This window comes from Pezoporus flaviventris, unplaced genomic scaffold (assembly GCF_033815535.1).
Source record: "Pezoporus flaviventris isolate CSIRO_AGI_PZ_B2104156 unplaced genomic scaffold, CSIRO_AGI_Pfla_v1 ptg000072l, whole genome shotgun sequence".
Classification (NCBI taxonomy): Eukaryota; Metazoa; Chordata; class Aves; order Psittaciformes; family Psittacidae; genus Pezoporus; species Pezoporus flaviventris.
This window is the reverse complement of record NW_026892620.1, coordinates 9406602-9423098: the sequence shown is the minus strand read 5'-3', so window position 1 is coordinate 9423098 and position 16497 is coordinate 9406602. Positions and strand designations below refer to the sequence as shown.

Here is a 16497-nt window from a genome sequence, read left to right as displayed (position 1 = left end):
TAGAGCATCCCTGAACCCTTGTGTTGAATCACTTTATACATGCTACTTTGGAGGTAAAAGCCAAAGTATAATACAAATATATGCATGGAGTATGTATGTCATACCTTCACATCTTATATATGTATTTATCTACAAAAGATGTCATGTGCAAGGGATTTATCTGGGACTGAGTAGATAAATGAATTCCTTTTGATTTGAATGTGAGAACGTATGTATTGACCTTATACAGAGGCAGATATCCTTGGAAGAAGAATGGTTTAGCAGTTATAAGAAAGAGAGCTGCGAAAGATGCTGCATGTTTTTTCTGTAATCATGTGTCTGAACTACCTTTTTATCAGTAGCTAATGTTAAATGTACCTGATAGGAGTAGTGGGGGGCCTAGTTAAGCATAGGTAAAGCGCATTCAGATAAAATGTGATTAAAAATGCTACAGAATGGCTACTGTCTTTATATATGAGTAAATATGGTGTGCAGATAAATGTAGACACATAATAAATAATAAATATGCAAATATATAAAAATGCAAATATATAAAAATACTCATATATGAATAAGTTTTTTTTTTTAATAAAAAGAATATAATGTCATGGAAACTAGTCAGACAGTGTTTCTTTCTGAAGGAAGTGAGTACACCTGCTAGGGTATCTTTTTATGTCATTTAGATAATAAAGTCATCATCATGCCCTCATGTGGATTCTGTAGACAAGAGGTTCTACGTGTGGTCCCTTGATAATTGCCTAAATTAAAATATTAAAGGCCTAACAGCCGTTGCTTTGACCTTTTTCTGCCTTGCTGCAGACAGATGAGCTGCTGTTTATTACAAAGGTTCCTTCCCACAGGTAAAGATTTAAGTGAGATTCCAGTACCCTCTTTCCCACCTCCTTTACAATGCGGTATATCAGAACCCTGCTGTTTCAACAGCTTTGATTAGAGCCCTCCATCCTTATGAGCCCCAGAATGCGTTTATCATTCTCCAGATATTTTGATTAGTTTTTAAAAAATATTTCAGATTCCAGCGCTTAAAAGCAGCAATTTAATAAATATTTATCCCCCTGAAGTTGCTCATTTGAAAAGTTTTATATGGCTAACCTCATTGCTACAGTGATGAAATCAAACTGAGAGATGAAAACAAGAATCAGCAATATACTAGCTAACTTGTTGGCTGGTTAACAGCAATCAGCCTCTTCAAAAGAAATTTTTGAACTTGTGTTATTTTTTTCCATGAATATTGCAGAATCAGAGCTTTAATTGGGGCTGTGTCCTTACAAAGCAAAGCCATGGGAAAAGCTGTGTAAACATTAAAGCCTCAGGGGAACAGCAGCATTAGAAAAAAAATGTTTTACAGTTGAGAGGGTGAGGCAGAGAAGGAAAGTGTTACAGACATGAAAACCACAGGATCAGTATTCCTATGGAGCTGATAAGCAGAGCTCCAAAGTTCCTGCTGAATGCTCCCTACTTGTATTTCTACTGGAGCTCTTGGAAGGGCTGTAGCAGAGCATGAGGGAAGTGATTACATATAGACGCAGAAAAGATGTGATTATAAGGGGCATCCTTCATGCCAGGTGTCATTCAGAAAAATAATTGCAATTGTATTTTATCACAGGCATTGAATTGGAATTGGCTATGTTCAGAGTTGAAGTTCAGAGTGTGTAACACTAAATTGTTGGATCAGATTTAATCTATTTACTGTACATTCTGGGAGAACTTTTGTTCTCTTTTGAGAATTTTGACTATCAAGTGTAGATTGCGGTTGTGTTTCTTCTAATGGAGAGGGTAACTTGCAAGTGTTTTTCCTGGTGGAGGAAAAAGCTGCCTTTCCCCCTCCAAGCTTCTGTGAAAACAGATAATTATTCTAGCTCTTCAAGGGGAAAAAATGTGTCTGAGAAGCCTCATGGGTGTTATGTTTTAAGCCTGCCGGGTAGATTTGATCCTTATGTTGAAATATTTTTTTTCCAATATATAATTAATTTTCCTTATTTTTTGAAGGTACGTGTTGACAGTGGCGTACAACAAGGAAGCGATATTAGCATTTTTTATGATCCTATGATCTCAAAAGTGAGTTGATGATTGTTTTTTCAATACATGTATGAAACACTAATTTTTTAAATGGATCTTTTAAATGAGGGGTAGTATATTAAAGGATTGGTAAATCAGTATTTTAAAGATGCTAGGGATAACATGCCTCAAGGGAATATGAAAGAAGTGAAGGAAGGTTGTGACTAGAGGAAATTTACTGTCAGTTCTCAACATTTTATTTTTTTTAAATAATCTTTTGACACTGTAACTATCTGTCTTGCAGTATCTGATTATTGAAAAGATTCTGATTTAAACAGGAGCTATTACTTTCAGACTTAGGTGCTGCCCATCTCTCTTGTTTTAATGTAACCTAGCCAGAACTACAATGTCATTAATTCTGGCTTCCAACTGTGTTGGGTAATCCCAGGCATAAATACAGGCTGGGGATAGAATGAATTGAGAGCAGCCCTGAGGAGAAAGACTTGGGGCTGTTTCCTGGAGGAGAAGTTTAGCATGAGCTGGATATGTGTGCTTGCCACCCAGAAAGCCAACCGTATGCTGGGCTGCATCAAAGGGAGCTTGACCAGCAGGTTGATGGAGGTGATCCTGCCCCTCTACTGCACTCTCGTGAGACCCTACGTGCAGTGCTGTATCTGGCTCTGGGCCCCCCAGCACAAGAGGGACATGGACCTGTTGGAGTGAGTGCAGAGGAGGGCCACGAAGATGATCAGAGGGTTGGAGCATCTCTGCTACGGAGGCAGGCTGAGAGAGCTGGGGCTGTTCAGCCTGGAGAAGAGAAGGCTCTGGGGAGACCTTCTAGCAGCCTTCCAGTACCTTAAAGGGGGGCCTACAAGAAATCTGGAGAGGCACTTTTTACAAGGGCAAGTAGTGATAGCACAGCAGGGAACGGCTTTAAGCTGAAAGGGGGTAGATTTAGATTAGCTACTTGGAGGAAATTGTCCAGAGAAGTTGCGGATGTGCCATCCCTGGTGGTATTCAAGGCCAGGCTGGATGGGGCTTTGACTGCCCTCATCTGGTGTAAGGCATCCCTGCCCGTGGCAGGGGGGTTGGAAGTGGATGATCTTTAAAGTCCCTTCCAATCCAACTGATTCTATAGTTCTATGAAAAAGAAGCAGTGAAAGAAATGGCTGATAATGTCTATTAGTCTTAGTTATTATTAATCAGTAACATATTGGTAAAATCAAGATATGACATGGAGTTCAGTTGTCAATAGTCACACTTAAATCTTAGAAGTTGGTTGGTCACTATGAGTGAGGAGAATCAACTAGATATTGAACCGCTGCTCTAATTTTCTGTGTGCCTAAAGATGAAGAGAGAGCTTGTTTAAATGCTCTTATGAAGGAAAAGTGATTTGACTTCTTTCATTGAATGGGTTAAGAGATCTTACTTTTTTTTTTCTTGATGTTTTAGAGTGCCTCTGAAACACAGATACAGTAATGTGCAAGAAATGGTTTTGTGACTGCAAGTTCTGCAAACCATTTTTATTTTAAATGCTATTCAAAATCTAGAGACAAACTATCTCATTTCTGTGTAATTAAACACTTTTTTCCCTTTTTTAGCTGATTACCTATGGCTCTAATAGAGCTGAAGCATTGAAAAGAATGGAAGAGGCTTTGGACAATTACGTAATTCGAGGTAACTATAGAAATTTGGGTTCCTAGTGTGATAGGCTGCCATCTATTTCAAGAAAACAGCTTGAAAATGTAGTAATTAGCAAATTGAGTAAAGTTCCCGCTTCTTAAGTGCAAATTAAACCAGGAAAAGCTTGTGTTAATTAAGCTGAGAAGATACATCAAATCTAAAGAGACTTCATTTTTTTTCTCCATCAATTTTACTTGAATATTATGAGATAAATAATTTAATTATTTCCTTAAACTCATAAAGGGTTTTCACAGAATGGTAGCATTCCTTTATTATGTTGTGGAGGGAAAAAAGGCCACTGCATTGTAAGTAATTTACAATTCTGAAAATAATTGCCATTTTATAGCAATTTAATACATTGATAGTGGACAAATAATACCACAATGCAGTGTTTGGTTATACAGAGGTATTTAAAAGATGTGTTGATGTGGTGCTTATGCTTTTATGGTGACATAGTTTATTGGTGGACTTGACAGTTATAGATTAATGGTTAATTGATGATCTTAAAGGTCTTTCCCAACCTAAACAATTCTGATTACGTGCATATATTTTTCTTACTTTCAAGGTAACTGTTTAGGTTCGGGCAAATTCAGACACAGGCTGATGATCAGAATGTCGTTCAGCTCCTGCTGACTGGCTGCCTAGGAGAAGCGGCTGTTCTTCCAGCCTTTCCAAGCAGCAAGGGTGAATCAGCTGTGACCATTTTAACTTCTTTTAAGTTTTAGAGAGGGAAGTCATGGTCTGCGTGGGTGAAATCTTTAGATCATCCTCTGTGTATTATGGAAAATAGGAAGGACAGCTCTGGATAGGAGAGGGAAAACCTGGATTTCTTAATTCTTTTCATGTAGGTGATTAAAGAAAGGAACTGTAATGTAGCAAAAATCTTTATTTTACCTCTTAACTCTGGGCATTTTGAGGAGTTATTTTTTTTCCTTACTAGGTAGTATACTTGAAGAACCAGGGTAGGTGGGAATGCAACTATTGGAGGATTTTCTTGGTTCTTTGTTCTTTGTTTTGTTTGCTGGACAGGTTGTTCCATGGTCTCAGATGGGAGAAAGACTTGGAACACTTACTTAATTCCTCCCTTGAATGGATAGGAGAAGGGGCAGGAGAGACATCATATAGTAGACAATCATATGAGTGTTTCTGTAAAACTTGGTTTGGCTTTAGTGATGTCTGCTGAATTCTACAGATGCCATGTCAGACTTGAAAGATTTGTTTAGGGGAAAATGAGCATCCCTCTACCACAGTGTAGCTAGACAGGTGGTAGGATTAGCCACTGTAAATAACTTGCTAACTCTGAAGTGGATGTATACTGGTGCAACTCAAGCCACTAGACTACTGCAGTACAATGTGCTGATATAAACCCCTGCTGTATAACATCAGAGTAAATTTATATGAGAGGAATTTATATTGCTATAGCTAGACTGATGTGATGTAGGATTTGTTGGGCATTTTATTTATTTTTTTTTTAATGGAGACAGTCTCTGGACTGAAAATGATGCTGGAAGGATTGTGTTTAATGAGGACACTGGAATTATGTGTGGAGCATTATCTTTTATTTTGCATCTATAATATGAGAGGAATCTGATCATTTGTTTTTAGGTGTTTTACACAGATATATATGGATCTAATAACAATTAAACAGATCCATAAATGCCTACCAGGTATATAACACCTCACATCTGAAACCTAGTGAGTTGCAGTCTTGATTTTTTTACAGTTTTTTATTAGTTTGCATGTATGCATTTTAGTGTTCATACCTGATACATCTGTAGTACGTCTACCTGTTAAAAAGCTCCCCATCCATGAAAAGCATTAAAAGAGGTAACAAATGAACTACAGGAAGAAATAGATTTTTCTTTTTTTAAAGTATTTCAGAGGGCAATTTTTAATTTACCACAGGTTTCAAAAGTAGATGAATTTCCAGAACATATTTTTAGTTGTGGATGCCAGTGGTTTCCATTTGAAAACAAACAGGATTTTTTGTTTAGTTTTATACAGCTCATAGTTTCTTCTCAGGGTTTATTTCAAATGGAATATCCATGGATATTGAAGTATCCCTTCTTTTGCCTAGTGTGAACAATACTTGATAGGGTTTTTTTGTAGAAACCGTTCTCTCTATAATGTTCCAAACTGCATTGATACATGTAAAACTTCTCCTTGTTCAGAGGAATTATCTCTATCCAAGTAAGCTTAACTGGTGATAAAGAAGTGATATATTGGTATCTAAATGAACAAAAATAATAAGATATCAGGAAAATCAAAGAAATTTAATGCAGTTTCTTCGTAAAACAATTGTGTATATTTGCTTTAAAATGTTAGGCACTATGTAGAACAGTAAAACCACCATGACCTTATGTGAAAGTGCATCACATGAAGTCTTCTCTATAACTGAGTTATCAGTAGTAAAAGATACAGAATAGCTTTTACCTAGTTTTGTAGTTACTTGTTTTTATATTTGAATAGAGAACCTGTACATAACTATTTAGAGATCACCATAGTGTTCCTGCATAGTGTGCTCCGTATTCCTATTTCTGAACACGGTTGTCGCCCTCCTCCCACTTTCCACGGAAGCAGCTTTTTTATGTTTGCTTTGTGGTTTAGAGACAGCATGTTTTCCCCTGTAAAGAGCAAGTCTTTTCTGTGTTGCAAAGCATTTTAGCTAAGCAATACCAGTTGAATTCAGTGTCAGTTATACTGACAGTATACACTGTGAGAATTTAGATTTACGTTGCCAAGAATTGCAGCATTTCTGTAAACAAAAATGCTCCTTCACTCACATAGGGTGGGAATGGGATGGGGTGACTGGGTAACAGGTCAAGGACCATCTAATGGGTAGCTTAGGGACTGCTAATGGAAGATGGAGTCTTTCCCATCACTTCTGTGTCACCAGTTCAAAGCAGGCAAAAGTTGGTAAGGACTTTTAGTCACTAATATTTTGATGGTTGCTTGCTGACCTGCGTGAAATCAGTGGTCTTTATCCAGTTCCTAGAAGACAAATGTCCTCTTGGAACAAATGCCAGCATATAATGTCATTCATGGCAGTCCCAGCAGAGACTCCAGGGACTGAAGAGGCTCATGGACCCTCCAGGAGGTGAGTCATCCAGGCTACGCTGAAGCATGCTGACAGCATGAAGTGCAAGGACTTAGTCTGCTGCTCCTTGTCTACTGGCTGTATAAACTGACATTAGATTTCTGCTGCTGTGCCTTTAGGATATCCAAGAGCTACCCCATACCCTTTCAGCTCCATTCCACTTACAGGGAATGTCCTCAGGCTACTGTCTATTGAATTGTTTTGTAGGACCAGATAGAACCTAGCCTTGAATCTGTGATTCAGCTGTCCCTAACAATTAAATCTGCCTGACGTCACAAAGAAAACTAAATTAATTAAAAAATCCCCAAAACCTGATATTTGCAAAGAAAGCAGATTTATGTGAAATTAGAGTAAATATTTTAGGCAACCATTACTGCATCTTATAGTGTCTGTAGTAGCAGTAACTTAATTATAAATGATGGGTAAATTCAGTTGTGATATTTGCATCAGTGCTATGCTCTGGAAATACCTATTGCCTTAATCCATTATTACAATTTGGGCTGATGACAACTTGCACACACTTGAAATAAGAAATTCTACAATCTGTTGATAGATGCCAACAATATGACTAACTGAAGACACATTCATTGTGGTCATGAGAATGAAATCTGCATCTTATTTCCTGTGTAGTATCTCCACCGTTATTAATGGGAGCAGATGAAAGTCTAGGATAGTGCTTCTTTGAGTGGTGGATTGGATTAAATGATCTCTTGAGGTCCTTTACAGTCTAAATTACTCTGATAGGAACTGGCTCCTTCATTACGAACTGATCTGAATTAAAAATCTCAGTTGAGACTTCTGAATGAGGAAAACTCTAGTTAGGCAACATTTTTATGCATGGGTCTTCCAGTGTAGTTTAAGGATGATTAATGTTCAGGGTCTAACCTAGATTTGTCTAAGCAGATACATGTTTAGTTTTATCCAGTGGTTACCGGAGAATTTGTCAATACTGAAAAGTTCAAGACTTTGGTCAAGCATAGAGGCACTGTTACTCACTGGGATGAGGCATGAATTATTTCCTGTGAGCATGCACTATTGTCCATAGTTCATTTTTCCTTTGTTTTATGCCACTTTTCTTCAGAAACTTAAGGTTTTGGGTTTTCTGTTTAGTTTGAACAAGAGAAATCGGATATTGAAAGAACACCTTTCAGTTTGTCTACTTCATGTGTAAACATGACATGGTGTGATTTTATTTTTCTCAGTTTCTCTAAGATTTTAGCATGTATTTGTAATCTAGTTTGTGCTGCTGGATAATCTGTTCATTTAAAGGCATGTAGAAAACCTAATTCTGGAAAGGGATGTATGAAGATTTATTTAAGTAAAAGAAATGGACATATTTATGGAGCAAGTAGGACTTAGTTCACCAGAGGTCTGATTGGGCAGATAGCTCATATCCTTGAGTGCAGAGATTCCTGTAATCTTTCCTTTGACCTCTGCTTTTTATCTTCCCTACTGATTCAAATATAAAACAGTAACATGAAATTAACAGTCTTTGTGTAAAGTCATCTGTTCTCTGTTGAGATCCCACTTGCTGTGGGGAGAGAGGAATGTAGTGGACTATTTGGGAGAAAGAAGAGTGGGAATAGGAGCATCTGAGGAAAGAGTAAGCAGCAAATAGAGCAGGAAGGAGTAGAAATGAGGTGGAAAGGAGGGAGCCGCCAACTGTTGTGGTGAGAATCTTCCAGCATGAGGTAAAAGAGCAAGCATGGAATAGAAAACAGAAAAGTGATGAATAAGTGGTGAATGTTTGAGGGAAAAGGGAATGCAGAAATTAACAATATGAATGGAGACCTGTCAGAAGTGTGGCAGTAGAACCTGTTGTCATGAGTTTTTGCAACTGTAAGCACACTAATTGAGAGAAAAAACACTGCGAGGCTTAGTGTTGTGGAGAAGGCCTTGGCTTACCAAGAAAAAGCACCCAACAACAAGCACCCACCCCCACTTCAATTTTAGTGCTTTATTGTATATTTCAAAGAAATTAATTTTCAGGTATGAAGGTTTTCACAATAAACTTTAATTAAATCCCAAATTACTGAATGATTTTTTTCTTCTACATATTAATTTAGAAGATAATTCTCAGTGGCAGCGATACTTGTGTTATACTCCCCTGTGTTCTGATCCCATGCAGGTATGCAAGTGCACTCATTGATACTGTGAGCAAAACAGTCTTTGTATATAAGCCAGTTTTCCTGCAAAGCCAGCGTATAGTGTCTTTGTTCTTAAAAAAAGCAATGAAGCAGGCCTCACTTTCCTGGTTGTGCTTTAGAAAAGTGCTGCAACAGGTCGTACAACTGAACTGTGGATTCTCCCTTTTGTGTTGCAGAAGTAACAGGGACTGGGAGTTGTGTGAGACTTTTTGTGTTCTCTGACTCTTTGCAACAGGGACCAACAGGTTCCCAAGTGTGTCAGTGTGGAAACTGAAATTGGAGAAGGGGAAGCAACAAACTTGGTTCCAAACCAGTAGAAGGAACCATTGCAGGATGCTTGGTGACACCGGCTTGGAGCACAGATGCTGGCACGAGGGAGGGATCTCCTCCTGTTTCTCTTCTTCTTTACTTAAGCGAGTCACAGGGCAGGGAGTGGGACTGGCAGCTTGTCAGTGGAACATTATGGTGTATTTTTTAGAAAGGGTTATAGACTGCTATGCTATGGAGGGGAAAGAGAGAAGGGCAATTGAAGATCAGGTAAAAGATGAAGGCAACGTTATTGGTGCAGGAGAGGGGAAATAGGTATGTTTTAATTTTTTTTTTTGTTAGAAGAGTGTTTATTTTAATTTATTTTTTAATTAAGGCAGTTGTGGCAGTTGAGGAGACATTGAAAGACAAGTGCTGTTATTTCTAGTTATGCCCCTTAGATATAATGTTGTCCTGGTGTTCTGTTCCCCTTCTTTCGAGTAAAGGGGTAGCTCAGGAGAGCGTGATGGCAGGATGGCCATCCATTTTCTTTCACTTGTTCTTGGCAAAGCCTGCTTAACTTCTACTTCCAATTATTCTACTGATTCACACATTCTTACGTTTTTGAATAATGGACTGTTTAATCTTATTGAGAGGTTCAGAAGTATAGGCAGTACAAAATGTTTCAGTTTGAATTAGTGATTTTTTCATTAGGATGCTACCATGTAGTATCTGTTTCACCACACACATTTCTCTTTCCCACTTTATTCTGGTCTATGAGTTCTGTAAGTTCCAGACTTAAATATCTAAAAGAATTAATGTTTTAATTGAAATACACATTCAGCTCTGAAGGTCAGTGATGTACTGATCCCTTTAGAACTTTATGTGGATGTTTGTGTGTTAAAATCACAAAGCTAAAAATCCTTTTTTCTTGTTTTGGGGATGGGACTTTGTATGCAGATAGCCTGTTCTGAAAGGAATTGAAGCAAAACACAAGCTCTGAAAGACAAACAGTTGAATGTTGAGGGTCTTGGGGAATATTCTGACAACTTTTGAAATTGCAAACATAGATGCTACATGGGTAGTAATCATGGACCTTGAAGAGTTCACATGTTAAAAGTGGTGATTTTATGGTTTGTGCGAATCTGTGATGATGTTCTGCCTTTAAGTGGGGAGTTATATAATCAGTGTCTCATAATGCTCGGTGTAGAGCTTGGTTAATATTTTTATGTTTTTTGGTTAGATGGGATGCCTCCTAAACTTCATAACATTTATTCTTATTCAGCATTTAAACTGATTGGTGATAATTTAGCTTTGCTGTTTTTTTAAGAAGAGAAGCCTCTAGTACTGTACTCTACGTGTTGTTTTTGCAATCAGTAAGAACGCAGAAAAAGTTCTTTCTATTCCACTTAGCACAATTTGAAATTATCAGCAAGTTAAGTCTATGCAGCTGCTTACCTACAGAAAGACATGTAGGACTCCAATTAAGTTTACATGGATAAATGCAGGTTTGTGTTTGCAGACGTCAAGATGACAGAAGCTTAATACTGTAAAAAGGCTAATCAACACTGAATATGTTTAGTGTCAGTAAATATCTATAGTGAAAACATTGCCTATGGTTTTATGCCTTGGCATTCCAAGTTCTGATTTTTAGTGAGTAAAAATGTGGTGTGGTATCCTGTTCACAAAACCTGCAATAAAACTTTTGTTTTATATAAACTTAATTGTCCTTTTTTTCTTTGTGTTTTCTTGGGAAGATAGGATAGGAATAAGGCTACAGTTTGTAAGTTAATGAAAGATCTGGTATATTTAACAAGGTTTTAAGGCAGATCTAATCCAAAGAATAAGGAAGGGAAGGAGGCAAGATAGAGGCAGGCGGTATGGGGAGTACTTTATTTTTATTTTATTTATTTTAGTGGTTACTGATCAGTTCTGGTGAAAAAAAAGTGATTGTTTAATGTGCTTATATATTCATTAGGCAATAACCACACAATTTAACTGTAAAATTAATTAAACGTCAGGAATACATGTTTGTTATATATAAAACATACAAATATATAAATTTTTACATTTCATTAGATATTCAGAAGTTAAATGCTAGTCTGCTGTCTATTACAAATATATTCTGGAAAACAGTGTGTAAAAATTGAAATCTAAGAAGAATGTCTTAAATTTAGCTTCTACTGATGTAATGTATGAAAAATATAGCCGAGTGAAATGAAAAAATAAGAGTACAAGAAACACTATCATTTTCTATTATATTTTGACTTAGAGGAAAGAAGAATATAACTGTAAAGAAGAGTATAACTGTAACTGTAGTTCTGCATCAGTCTTAACAGTGTAAAAAAATGGTGCTGAAGTGAAATTTTGTTTTCTAGAGGGGAAATAAATTGATATAGTTTAGGATTTTGTTTGTTTGTTGGTAATGTCATGGCTGGTCAGGTTAACAAATGTGATTTTGTTCCCTGCAAGCTGCAGACCTGATCAAGAAAAAGAAAAATTCCCTGAAAACCACTGCAACATAAATACAATATACTTCAGTTTAGTGTCTAACTTTGCATGAAATAAGCACTGCCTGTTAGCCTCTGTTTGATCCTGTGAGAGTGCGGGGCTAATGTCTGGCCAGTGTTTTCTAACCAGCAGGTAGTCAGGAGCAAGCTGCTCTAGGGGTCCATATTTCTGTAGCCTCGCAGTTACTCACACACAGATGGAGACCTTATGAACTTTGACAGAGGTCACGCTAAATTGCAAATCTAAAACTTCTAGACTTCTGAAGGATTACACTGGTACTTTTTTCTTTTAAAGCCACATGATTTGGAACATCACTAAAGGTATCAGCTCAGTTTTGAGAAGCACATCAACCACACAGTCATTGCTCAATTAAGGCTCATGGGGACTGATAAAGATAGCCTTTCATGGCTATTTTAACAGGAAACTTGTGTATTAAATTTTTAATTTGCATATGTAAAATACATATGTTTTATTGCTTCCCAAACACGTAGGCTTGTCTGCTCTATTGAACTTGTTAAAGGAATTCTTGAGCTTAAAACATTGCCAAAGCCTCTGATTTTTCTGATGCAGGAATTAGAAATAATTAAGACATTCATAGTACTTTTTTGGTTTCAGGTCTTTTGGGGCAGTCAGTTGAGACACCAAGCTCTGTCATCTGTCATCAGCCATCATCTCACCAGGGATCTTGTAGCAGTTTAGGAAAGAAAAGCATGAGATGATCTGGTTACACATTGTAGTGTGTTTAAATCCTGGATTCAAAGTTGGGGAGCACTGAGGGACTCCTCTTTGTCTTCTCATTATAGTCCTGAAGCTATACTTAATAGATTAAAATCTATTCAAATAGATTCAAATTACTATTCAAATGGAAAATTTAGGGGTGATTTTGTAGCAGCAAAAGAAAGACTTCATTTTTTCCAAGTTTTAGTCATTTAGCATAAGATTTTTTAGAAATGTTTTGTTTAGTGCAGATGCGAGTTTCAATCAGTGTTTATTAAATCAGGGTCTCTGAATGACTAGGTCACAGGCAGCAAGGAGGCTGATCCTCTTTTAATCAAATGGTCAGATTTTTATCTTGTCATTATTGATCTGGTTGTGTAATGTGCTACTTAATGGCTCATGAACTAGTCTTTAAAGCTATGACTTCATGATTCAATGAGACTGAGTCTGACTCTGTTCTGAAAGTGGTTTCCGTGACGGCCACACAGAGAGCTTGAAAATTCACACCAGCAGCATACCGTAGGGGAAAAAAGCTTTGAAACTGTGTTTGAACTGGTCTGCATATAAAATAACAAGAATGCTACTCATGCTTCTAAACTGGAAAAGCACAAAGGGAAAAGAAGTAGGAGTGCAAAAGAATCTCCTTCTGTAGCTACAGCAGTTTGCAGTCATCGTACTGCTAGTGTCTTTCCTTTGCTGAGATCTCGATAGGAGAATAAGTCCAAATAGTTTAATTTATAGTTGAGAGACCTGAGTTTACAATGTATTCGAACTCATATTATTTTAAACTAGAGCTATTAGAGAAAAATGTGAAAATAACTGAATTATGCCATCACTGTTTTAAATCATAATAACTTGTAAGTAAACATATCTAAAGTTGATTTTAGAATCTTGTGCTTTTAAAGTGATACAGATGCTCAGACAAATTTTTACAAGATAAACTAGTTTGTGATGTGCTCTGCATTGGTATGCACCTAACACCAAACTTCAGGTGACCTTGCAAATGCAGTGTGATTTGCAGTTGCCTGAGAGGAAAGAACGTGAATTCCTTTGTATTTCCTGAGGGGTGAGAATGTGCATGCTGCACCACTGAGGCTGGATAAACTCTTTCCTATAGCAGCTTCTTCATTTATCCATACCTGTAATAGATGCAACAGCTGCAGCCAGTGCTTACAGTTTATGCTCCTGAGTTTCACATTTATTTCAGCTTCTCTTATGAAATATTAATGTTTACAAGGCAGTGTTATTCTGTGTAGTCTTATTTGGATTAAACTGTCATAGCTCTTCAAGTTTTGTGTTACAATCTCTTTCACAAATTGAGAAGAGAATTCAGATAAGGATGGTGTTTTTCTCTTACCTGCATAATCTGAAACTTTTCTTTCAAGAGACAAGCTGTGTGCTCTTCTCAAAATAGAAGGTATCTTATCTTTGAAAATTGATTGGATTTGGGATGTTTTTCTCAGGGTTTTTTTTTGTACCTCCTTTCCTCTCCCACCTCATATGAAGACTTCTTTGTACTTAGTATTTCAGTGAAATTACTTCTAATGACCATCATATTTAGTGCTAAACTGCAAAGTGCAATTTAGCATTAAGTTACTAACTTAGTTACACAGCCCTGTTAAAATCAGAGAAAAGTAAAGCTTGAAGGATTTCAGAAAGACATCTTGTCCCACTGAACTAAAGTATGCCAACTATATCTGCTGCCTGACAGATGTTTCTTTAACCTGTTTTTAAACATTTTCACTGACTCCAGAATCTTTCTGTAGGCATTTTTTTTCCCAGTGTTATCTAACCTGACTGCGTTATCTTGTGCTGACATCTACTCCTGATTGTTTTTTTTTCCAGTCTGTGCTGGAAATGGGGTATGGTTTATTTCTTTCCTTTATGAAAAAAAGATAATCTTTTACTCATCTCTGAGGAAGGGGCAGAAGACTTACTGTTTTGTGTGCAAGTACCAGACTGACACTGGCAGCACCCTTTGAGCTATGTAGCTTTAGGTTGTGTTTGTTAGAAGTTGTCTTTCTTTGCTGGTGCAAAAGAGCAGGGGAAAAGAAGGGAAAGAAAAAATATAGAAAGAAAGAAATAAAAAGATAAAGAGGAGACAGGCTAAGACACTGAATGAAAGGAAATTCAGAAAAAAAAAAGAAAAAAATATTCAAAGAAATTAATGGACAAAGGTGGCTATAAAAACTCTAATATTTTAATTAAAGAAATATTTTTTGGGTGGAGGACCTATATGCCTAGCAGGGTCATGGAATTGTGCTAAAGAGGGAACAGGGCATTCAACAAAATAATTGGCCATGTGAGGTTGGATAAGTTACATATGAAGCAGTCAATAGATTGCTTTGTTTTCTAAGTTTCACAAGAGTTTCGTACGACTTACAAATGATAAAAATGCTATAAAAATATATGTAAGTGTTAAACTTCTTCCTGTCTTTCGTTACTGTGATTGGGGTGTAACATGGTGCATATCTTCCACAGGAGTGTGTGCATTTAAGGTAGCAGGATGACAGTGTGAGCCAGGGTTTGTTGCAATTGACTAACTGTTATTTCAAGCAGATGACTTGGGTCTTGCCAACATCTGCTGGGGCTGAACCAAAAGTCTCTTGGTTGTGCTTACTGACTTAAGTAGCTATTTGAATTAGGCTTGGTGAGGTGAAAATTTGGAACATCTACTTCCTAATTAAACCAAGTGTTTAAGGAGAGCATCTTGGGGCAGGAGTGGAATAAAACTGGTAAATTTGCATTGATTACATCAGTACCATGGTCTCTAAACTGTGAACAAATATTTATTCCACAGAGATAAGAGCTCATATTTTTAGAACTTGTTTCCTACTGTTAATTTGTAATTCATATGTTTACTTGATTTTGTATTGACATTTTTTCCTGTTTTCAGGTGTAGCTCACAATATTTCTTTGCTGCGAGAAGTGATCATCCATCCACGCTTTATTCAAGGAGAAATCAGCACTAAATTCCTTCCTGAAGTCTATCCTGATGGTTTTAAAGGTTTGTTCCATTTGGGAAAGTTTCTTTTTTTCTCTTGAGTGGTGTTGTTTCTGATTATTATTCTTTTATATTTATAGACTGACATGTTCCCCAATCAGTCTTCCCTTCTCCCCCTCCCCAAAATGTATCTATTAGATGTATGCAATTAAGAGTTCTTAAATAATGCACAGTATAATTGGCAGTTACTTTTTTGCCTACTTTACAGAAGGCAAAATACATACTTCTAGTGACAAAATAGTAAATGAAGTACATCAAAATCAAGAAAAAACATTTGTAGGTGACATGAAATACGTAAAATAAACATCAGTTCAACTGTACCGTGCTACTGTGCTTCATTTCAGCCAGTGCTTCTACTATTAACTGAAGATAAGTTTTTTCTTTACTCAATACTGTTGCTTCTCCAGTGAGTTTGTGCAGCATCTTTAGAGTCACCTTTTGGCACCCATTGTATTCGCTGTAGCATTGTCTGGAGGATATGGCATTTTATCAGAGTATTTCAGCAACCTGGTCTTAATACTCATGCACAGTAATGGGCATCACCTTGAAATTACTAGCTCATACACTAGGTTAACATAAACACAAATGCAAATGTTTCTTTGCAACATCCCAAACAACTCAATTTCAGAAATGTGTAACAGTCAGAAGAGAAATATAAGTAAATAAACAGATTGGTTTCCTTTCACAAGGATCACATTTTAAAAGGTTGTCTTCAGCCAATCTGCTGTAGATGCTTTCTTGACCTGCGTGGTGTGAGACTCAGTCCTTCCATACAAGCCTCACACCTCAGCTGGCATTCATCAGGCAGAACCTCTTCCTTATTAGAAAAAAAGACAAAACAGACAGACGATGCTTATAGCTCATCATTCATGGGTCCTTTATAAATCCCATGGAGATTCCTTTCTCCCCTGTTCATCATTAATCCAGTGTGGCAGAATCCTCATCCTGCTTTGGAAACAGACAGCACTGCCAGATTGGCAGTCACTGGACATGACTGGCACCTCGCCAAATTCTAGTCTCATTAAGGAGCAGAACAGATTTTTCTTACCTCAGGACTCAGTGTGTGAGCTTGTGGGTGAATATTCTTTGCACCAGAA

At 37.1% G+C, this 16497-nt stretch overlaps 1 protein-coding gene across 5 annotated transcripts in view; it reads left to right on the top strand.

Annotated features, from left to right (window-relative positions):
- Nucleotides 1–16497, top strand: part of PCCA (propionyl-CoA carboxylase subunit alpha) — a 290674-nt gene that overhangs the window by 118379 nt on the left and 155798 nt on the right. For all 5 annotated transcript variants that reach the window (XM_061472833.1, XM_061472832.1, XM_061472831.1 and 2 more), the window contains 3 exons: nucleotides 1987–2055; nucleotides 3597–3672; nucleotides 15293–15403. In XM_061472833.1, coding sequence (XP_061328817.1) covers nucleotides 1987–2055; nucleotides 3597–3672; nucleotides 15293–15403 — 256 coding nt within the window. The remainder of the gene's footprint in view (nucleotides 1–1986; nucleotides 2056–3596; nucleotides 3673–15292; nucleotides 15404–16497) is intronic.